The sequence below is a fragment of the Palaemon carinicauda genome, chromosome 40 (assembly GCF_036898095.1).
Source record: "Palaemon carinicauda isolate YSFRI2023 chromosome 40, ASM3689809v2, whole genome shotgun sequence".
Classification (NCBI taxonomy): domain Eukaryota; kingdom Metazoa; phylum Arthropoda; class Malacostraca; order Decapoda; family Palaemonidae; genus Palaemon; species Palaemon carinicauda.
In genome coordinates, this window is record NC_090764.1 from 56,967,711 (window position 1) to 56,977,710 (window position 10,000).

The window sequence follows — 10,000 nt, forward strand, 5'->3', positions numbered from 1 at the left end:
TACCATAACAAATGAAGGGGAAAGTTACCAGTAAGAAACCTTCCCTTGCACAAATTATTGCAACAAAATACAAAACCCATGGCCAGCAATGGCAAGAGAATTTGTATACCCTTTAAGGATTCATCCAACAAAACCACACAAACATAACATACAGTAATCTATACATGCAATCTGGATTTTGTGCTTACTCTTGTTCTTGATCTCTAAGAACCCTTAAAATGGGAACCTGCTTAAACTTCATGGGAGTAAGTAAATGCCAATAAATGCCTTGTGGTTTTGATAGCCGGTGACTAACATCAAATACTTCAGTGGGTGTAACAATAATATCCACAGGAACATCATGTGGACCAAAAAGACGTTCGGGAAGATCATCAAATACCTGCAAACATAAGAATATATTAAACATGGTTTCAAAGGTATCATATCTAAAAAAAAATAATAATATTACACTTCAAACTCACTTATGTACATTGTTTATTAAATATTAATTAATTCTTTTAATATCTCAAATACTGAAACATCAAAAGACTTCCCAAAATAAATCAAAACAATATCTTGATTGATATATTCACAATTGGTAATAAAAACACTAAAATGCAGGGGAAAAAATGTTGGAAAGAATTCCAAACTCAGGAGTTCAGTTAATGATCCAGTGGAATAGATTCATACTTAAAAATTTACATGTTTAGAAAATTAAGCATCCTGGAACTGAGATTGACAAATGGTTGGGAAAATAACTAAAAGAGTAGCTGTATTTTTTCAAGTTTGAAGTTTCTTGGTTCTGGATCAGGGAAGCTTTCTTAATTTTCTGTTGTTCCTCCAACTCCCATAATTCTTTGTTAGTCAGTGGTTGTTTGTGAGCCTCGATGAACTGTTCAAAATCTTCCTCCAACTACATCCCAAGCTTGTAAATCTACTGGCTCATCAAAAGCTTTAAAATCATGAATGAACTAAGGGCACAGTTTCTTCCATACACCATTCATTGCTGTTTGGGCAGCTTCAGACTACATAGCACTGATTTTGAATACTACCTGATAAATATTGCATTCCTTCCAAAACTAACACTGATGTTTAATACTACCTGATAAATATTGTATTCCTTTCAAAAATCCTAAATGTTCATCCTGTCTTTTACAAAAGTAGCATCAACTGCCTGCTGGTATAAGGCACGCCGTAGAGAGTACTGCTTTAAGAAAGCTATGACTGCTTGGTCTATGAGTTGAATAAGAGAGGTAGTGTTGGGTGGCAGGAAAACTACTTTTACACTTAGGTCCATTAATTAGGTACATTATCAAGGGTCAACATAACCTTAAAAAACAGTTCTTTAGTCTGCAAATCTGCAAAACTGTTGCTATGAAATAGCAATTTACCCATTCTTCAAAACCAGCCATGGTAACCAATGCCTTTGGATAGCCATTCAAATGACAGGAAGCATAGACTGAGATGATTTTGAGGCAACGGTTAAAAACATGGTAGACTAACAATGACTTTAGCTTGAAATTGCCAGTGACATTACCACTCAATATTAATGTTAGCCTATCTTTGGTTACCTTGTACCCTGGCACAGTTTAGTTTCATTTGGCAATAAATGAATGATCTAGCAATCACTTACAAAACAAGCCCGTCTAGTCAACAGTAAAGTTGAGTTTTAAAGGGATTTGGTTTTCCCCTATGATTTTTTTAAATCTAAGGAAATTCTGTAGCAACACTATCAGCAGCAGCAGCTTCTCCCTGTATTTCAATTCTGTGAGGAATAAAACACTTCTTAAAACAATTAAATCACCCATGACTTGTGGTGAAAGAAGTGTTGTTTTCATTGGGATGTTTTAAAACACAAGTTGTCTAACAAACATATTTCCTTCTCTTGAATCAGCATTTGGCTCGTTGGAATTCGTTCATGCACTTGATTTCTATCCAAATTGATAAGAAGCATTTCCTGTCATTGCAGATTATGCTTCTTCTTTATTATATTAATGGTATAAGTTTCAGAAGACAAGAGCCTTTTCGGTAATGTCTTGAACAATAAGGTCTGTATTGTGAATAATGGACAACGTTTTTCAAGCTAAGCATTAGGAGGAATGTATGCAATGTTTATAATTTTTCCCACTTTTCATATTCCTTTATCCCATCCAATTTATCTTGTATGGTTATGACATACCTCTTAGATTCACGACCTATAATTTCCTTTGGGGACATCGCTAAAATCTCCAAAGATTGCCAAAATACAAAAGGATAGTTTCACTGCAAAAGTACAACACTAGAAAACACTGGTAAACAACTAAGGCTCATAGACCGTAGGGCTTCCTACAGCCTTATCAAGTGGGAACCTGTCAGAGATTTTTTTTATATGATAATCTTTGTTTTTAGATACCGTATTTCCCGTGTCATAAGACGCACCTTTTTTCACGAAAAGTGCCCTCCAAAATCACCCGGCGTCTTAACACTTCAGAAAAAGTTGTATAAGGGAGTTTGACACCCTTCAAACACCCAACTATTGAAATACAAGCACTCAAACTCACGAGAGATAGAATATAATCCTACAAATATTATTATGTAATAAATTCATTTATTTTTATATTGCACATCCTTCCATGAAGTACAGTAGCAATTTTTTTTTCTTTTGTAATCAGCTGATGACTTGCTAACCCTCTTCTACAAGAAAACATGCCAACTAATAGTCTCATAGCAGACGACGCTATGACAGAGTTGTTTATGATGTATATATCTATATTCTCATATTTTTTTGACATTTTGTAATAAAGCAATATATTGATAATGACTTTGTTGCCTGAGATACAAAATAATACAAACAGACAGTTGGAAAAAAATTCTGATTGTTGAGTGCAGTATTATCAAGTTAGCAGAAAAGTAACTAGACCTAGAAACACATAAACGGTAACAAAATTATTCCCCATAAAAGAATGTCTAGATTTCTTTAATCAATAATTACATTTTGTGTGAAAATTTATAGGCTGTACGAGGAATTTTGGAATTAGTACTAGAATTTTAAATCTCTAAAATAATTTTATGCACCTTTGGCAACACTGCTTTGATGTAAACAACACTTGTAACACCAAACATTCTGACTAAATGTGTAGTTGTGGTGGAAACTATGACTACTTTAGAGGTTTCTTATATGAATACAGTATGTAATAAAACTGGGATAATCGGCCTATAGCTAATTAATATTAGCTTAAACATTTCATAATTCACCCAAAATAAGAAAAGTTACGGTGCAAGACAGTAATCACGCTAGTGTCTCTGACTATGGATTTGTACTAAGAAGTTTTTAAAATCCTAAATTTTTTTTTTCTAGAACTGCCTTGCTAATTTAAGGGTGCGTCTTACCACTTGTAGCGTCTTATGACACGGGATATACGGTAATTAATTGAGTCAATAGGTGTAGGAGATGATGAATATGTTCCAGCTTATCCTTCTATTTTTCCTTCGTCATAAATTAAGCATGATGCACATCATACTGATAACAGCCATTCATGAAACAAATGTTTGACTTAATAAAGCAATAAAGCTAACATTGGTTTTGTCAGCATAAGTTACACACTAGAATCTGCACTTCGCCTTTGAGAAGGATCAAAATAAAGTGGTCAGACGTAGTGTTTATTTTCCTTCTGAATATTTAAATTTTCCCTTTATGTTATGTTTACTACTGTACTATTATTTTCATAAGGGTATGTATTTATGTACAAACTTTATGAATATAATTCTATTTGCTTTTTTGGTAACTTTATTTTTGTTCATCAACGTAAATACCAATGTAAGGTTGCGTAAATTTTTTTGTTTTTAGCTAATTAATAGTGTTTCAGCTTATCCTTCTATCTTTTCTTTAACAGTTATTAGTTAGGCATGAAGCACATCATACTGTTAACAATCATTTATGAAATAATTATATAATTATTTGACTTAATAATATAACGAAGCTAACAGTGCTTCAGTTGGGATAAACTTACACACTAGGATCTGCACTGTACACCTTTGAGAAGGATTAAAATAGTGGTCACGCATAGGTTTGGTTTTCCTTCTTAAATATTGTACTGTATTTATGTATTCCATTTATGCTATATATACTAAAACTCTTTTCATATTGAAAGTATGATAATCTGGCCTAGCCCAGGTTTTTAAAGCTTGAAAACCATGCCTAAAATAAATTTGCTTTTGTATACTTTGTAAAGAAAAGCTACTCTGTAGTTTTGTGTATATATGACGAAAATTTTTCCCTATTGGGGTCCCTGGGCTTATAGCATCCTGCTTTTCCAATTAAGGTTGTAGCTTAGCAAGTAATTATAATAATAATAAAATTAATGCTATTAGTTGAAGTAAAGAGGATAACTCACATAACAACAGGGTCCCTGGGATGGAATCCTGTGGTTAAACGAGGAGTAGCTGTGCTCTATTTCATTCAAAATGATGAATAACTACAATTTGAGTCAAACCACACCACTGCATTAGTAAACTATGACACTTACCAGTAATTTCTGTACTATATAACAAATTCTAAATGACATACATTTACTCACATAAAACTGTATACCAAAAAGAGACATACCAGAATCATGAAAATACAATAACTGAGCAAATTACTAATAATCACACCTCCAAAAACTTCACTTATCACCCATGATGTATATCTAAGTCTGTATTTAGGCAGCATAAAAATAATGCCATATGGTATTCAAGAGTTTAAGAAGCCCAGAGGACAGATTCTGTTCATTAAAACCCACCAAATCATCGAAGTGCTCATATCATGGATGGTTAGATATATCAGAAATGTATCCTCCTAGTTCCTTCTATGAATAAGAACAGGCTTTTAAATAAAAGAAAATTCTAAATTTTCTAAGTAAGTGCTAAGTACTGCAAGATTTATGAATTTCTAAAAAGAAATTGCTAAAATTCTCACCTGACAGTCATGAACTGTTGTTACAACTGGAGTAGAATCATCGACAGCTTTCATGGATTTCATCATAGCATATTCTAGATCCCCAAACCCCTCACCTTTACCAATCCTACGGCCTGCAAATAAAATACTTATGTTTAGAACTCAGCACTGTACATGTACTGTAAAAATTTTAACTAAAAATACCTGATAAGCTCTACTCATCAATCTCAGCTCTTTATTATGATTAACTCTGACCATCCACCAACCTAAATTTCCAATTTTCTACAACATGAAAAAACTTATTCAAAAATCTCCTTTTTATTGTCCTTCTTGGCAGGAAGAGTATAAAGAAATAAAATCATAATTTTACCCACTTACTACACCAAGAAAGAGTACTTCCCCTCCCTAACTTGTTCAACATAGTTGTGCTTGTTCAGTAAATCAAGATTGTTTATTCAATTGCAATTGGAGAGCCTAAAAGAAAAGATGCCCTGTGAAGCAATGTTAGTTTTTCAGCCCATCAAGGTTATCAGTTTTTTATTTATGATATAGCTTATACATATTACATTAGAAAATACTTCTAGTGTTAAATGAAACAAATGGATATTTTCATTACAATTCTGTATAACGTAAAGTCCATTATTACTGACGAGTAGTTTTATATCTTACGACAGCTATTTTCTTGGAATAATTATAGAATAACAGTCACTTTAATGAATATAACGGTATTGTTTTACACAAAACCACAGTGCTTTACCATTTCTTAGAGAAAATTATATAAAACAAATTTCTAAAAAATTATTCTATAACCACTTCACAATGAATGGAAAAATATTTTGGTTGTTAAAGTGAAATACAATAGAAAATGAAAAAAATTTTGACAAATTTATTCTGTAATTAGCAGTAAAACAAATAAACATAGAAATATAGGTTATTATAGAATAGGTCAGCATGTATATCTGATGGTGACAAATCTTGTATGTAGCTTGAGTAACAAAGCATGAATATCTGATGGTGACAAATCTCGTATGTAGCTTGAGTAACAGACCCAATACCTCGTAATAGAAGGGTTAATAGGAATTCCATAGTAACGCAGGTGTCTCCACAAAATTGGCCGGTGCACACTATCAAAGGCTTTTCATAGACCACAAATGTCATCAAATGCTACCCGTTGAGATATTACCACTAGAAAGTTATTGAATCCTTTGACTGGCCAGACAATATTACATTAGATCTATCTCTTTTGTTACGGCTTAATTTTTCTTTGCCTATACATACACTGAATAATCTGGCCTATTCTTTTCCCATTCTTCTCTATCCTCATACACATGACAACACTGTGTTCAATCATAATAAACTTAAAGTTTGATTTGCTTATTCGAAGCACCATGGATCAAACTGGAAAAGAAGTTTTCCTTTTCTCACAACCAATTCCGTTAGCTCTTAAATCATTGGTTCCCAAAGTAAGCAGAATTGCCTCTTGGGAATGGTGGATTGATATTGGGGGCGATGAGGTAAAAGCACTACTAGCACTTTGTATGCAGTATTGAATCTCACTACTGTACAGTATCAATATTCACATCTGCTGAGATAGGACTGCCTAGATAAGAAAATTCATTGATGTTACCATGAGTCTCATAATTTAAGAAGAAGTTAGGATTTCCTGTGTTTTTTCACATTGATAGATAGGCCAAGCTTGGCATAAGCAAAGGCACTAAGGCTTCTTTGAAGATCAGCTTCAGTTAGGGCACATATGCCATTACCATCTGCATATTGGAATTTAATGAGTTGCAGTTATGATTTTAATTCTGCCTCTGAGGCATCCAAGGTTGAAAATTCCTCCATCCATTAGATATGCAATCAATGTACCTGGAAGGAGCTGATCCTTTACGAGATGTATAATGGTAGAGATGAATACAGAGAAAAGGGCGGAGCCACCACACATCCCTGCTTTACAGCAGATTTTACTATGAAAGGATCAGCTGCTTTTCCCATTGGCAGTCACAGTAACAGACATGGAATCACGAAGTAGCTTTAGAATAACTGCACCATAATTTTATTCATTAGATTTTTTCTTACCATCTACATTTTTTGATAGAACATCCCAAAGAACCTCCTGCTTAACACTCAAAGCCCTTTGTTAGGTCAATAAATGCCAGGTATAAAGGTTTCTGTTGTTCTCTCCTTTTTTCTTGTAATTGTCCAACAGTGAAAATCATGTCTGTTGTCCTCCAACAAAGTTGAAAACCACTCTAAGATTCAGAAAGTATTTTTTCAGCGATTGGCATTACTCGATTGTTAAGAATTCTGGCTAGGATTTTCCCTGCCACTGACAGAAGCATGATACCCTTGTAATTGCCACAATCTGATCGATCTACTTTAACTTTATAGACGATTGCCATTAAACCATATCTTAGGTCTTCTGGCACCTCTTCGTTAATCCAAAGTTTTTTCAAGGAATTTATGGAGATGCAAGTGAAGAGGTTCTCCCACTTCATCAGCTTCAGCTGATATGCCATCTATACCTGGAGCCTGTTTTTTTTTTTTTACACTAGATATTGCAGATGTTATCTTGTCTAAGGTTGAGATTGCCCGGTATCTCATCAACTGGTTGATGAGGTACGCTATTAAATGACATTTTCATCAATTATAGGATCTCTATTCAATATTTCCTGGAATTATCAATCCACTGATTAAGGATCTCTATTTCACCCTTGATGATTCTTGTGCCATTCTTATTTCTTAATAGAGTTAGTCCTTGTGAGGTGGAACACAGTTCTCTTGCTATGCGGAAAAAGTTTTTCAAATCATTTCTGTCCGCATACAGTATTCTTGTATCTCTTCAGACTTGCTTATCCAATAATTTATTTTCCATTATTCTTGTGGATCTTTGAATATCAGCTTTCACTTGCCTATACTTATGACTTTTAGGTTCTAAGGTGGGATTGTTCAGATGATCAATTAGTGCCTTTCTTATTTCATCTGTTTATGATTTCCTCGTCCTTTTCATCAAGCCAGTCCTCATGTTTGTGACCTTTCATGCAAATTGTTTCCAAACTGCTGTCCCACACCGTTGTTTTGAGTTTCTCCCAATGTCCTCTAATATCTTGAGGGTATTTGTCTGGTAGTTTATTGCTAAGGTCATTCTGATATACTTGTTTAGTAGAGGAGTCATATAGATGTTATGTCCAATGTCTGGTTCTCTTCAGCATTCATTCCTTTCTAACAGTCTTTTTAAGACTTATTTTTATCAATGAGTAGACAAGACGATGGTCAGTCCAGCAGTCCGTGAAAGGGGCAACTCTTATGATCATTAAATCTTTACGGTCACAGGTTCTTACACTGATATAATCAAGTAAGTGCCAGTGTTTGGACCTTGGATGTTTCCAGGTAGTCTTATATTTATTCGTTTGCCTGAAGATAGTATTTGTGATACACAGATTGAATATGAAACATTTGGATAGAAGACGGGTTTCATTTGTATTGATCTTGCCCAATCCATGTCTACTGATTGTATTTCACCATAAATTATTCTCTCTGCCAACTCTGGCATTAAAGTCACTAAGGAGGAACACTTTTGTCATTGTTAGGACTGATGTAAATATTGTTTCAAGGTCAGCATAAAAAGATACTTAAACAATGTCTTCAGCATCAAGAGTTCCAGCATAAGCACTGATCATAGTGGCATATGCAATGTCGCAGGAAAGGAATTTGACAGTCATCAACATTCACTTACTCCAGTTGGAAACTCAGCCACTTTGGGTAGAATTTAATTCTTATTTCTAAACCCACTCCATGGATTCTCGGATGTCCAACCACATGATATTTCCCAAAAATGTATGGCCCCATCCTTCTTCACAAAGAATGCCCTGGGCATGACGTCTGGTTTCCGACAGAGCAGCTAAGTCTATATTGAGCCTTTCAAGTTTCTTTTGCAATAAAGGCTGTTCTTCTTTCAGGTCAGTTTGATTCAGTGTCATCTAGTAAAGTACGAATATTCCAAGTCACGATTTTAAGGTACACACTCTTCATAGTTTACAAATGACAGATCGATTTCAACTTTGTTATTGGTCTTAATATATTTTATATTAATCATTCATTACTTCTGTGGATAATAGGGGAAGGTGGGCTGTGGCACCCTAGTAATACCAATGTTCCCTCGTCAGACTGGGAGGAAATAGGGAGAAAAGTCGAATTTTGTTTGGTTTTTTATGTCGGATACCCCGCAAAATTGGGAAGTGCTTTGGTGTGTGTGTGTGTGTATAGATATAGATATAGATATAGATATAGATATAGATATATATCTATATATATATATATATATATATATATATATATATATATATATATATATACATATATATATATATATATATATACATATATATATACATATGTATATATATATATATATATATAAAATGTGTATATATATAAACAGTATATATATATATATATATATATATATATATATATATATATATATATATAGTTTATGTATATATATACAGTATATATATATATATATATATATATATATATATATATATATATATATATATATATATAGTTTATGTATATATATACAGTATATATATATATATATATATATATATATATATATATATATATATATATATACATAAATATATATATATATATATATATATATATATATATATATATATACATATATATATATATATATATACATATATATATATATACATATATATATTTTACATATAATATATATATATATATATATATATATATATATATATATATATATATATATATATATATATACAGTGGTACCTCTACATATGAATTTAATCCGTTCCAGAACCAACTTCGGATGTAGAAAATGTTCGGATGTAAAAACAAATTTTCCCATAAGAATACATTGAAATAGGATTAATCCGTGGTTGAGCCCAAAAACCTATGATAACTTCTTAATAAACTACTACACATAATTTCCCATGAGAATAATGCACACTAAATTAGATAATAGACATGTAAATAAGAAGAATTAGCAAAAAATGACAGGAAACGGGTTTTTAGCGTTACTTTACCTTAGAAACTCCAGCGAGGTGTTGTTAGTCT

At 32.7% G+C, this 10,000-nt stretch overlaps 1 protein-coding gene across 6 annotated transcripts in view; it reads right to left on the reverse strand.

Annotated features, from left to right (window-relative positions):
• The window catches only part of lost (methenyltetrahydrofolate synthase domain-containing protein lost), a 362,666-nt gene that overhangs the window by 158,149 nt on the left and 194,517 nt on the right, over positions 1–10,000 (reverse strand). For all 6 annotated transcript variants that reach the window (XM_068363774.1, XM_068363769.1, XM_068363770.1 and 3 more), the window contains 2 exons: positions 4,916–5,028; positions 189–379 (listed from right to left, as the gene is read on the reverse strand). In XM_068363774.1, coding sequence (XP_068219875.1) covers positions 189–379; positions 4,916–5,028 — 304 coding nt within the window. The remainder of the gene's footprint in view (positions 1–188; positions 380–4,915; positions 5,029–10,000) is intronic.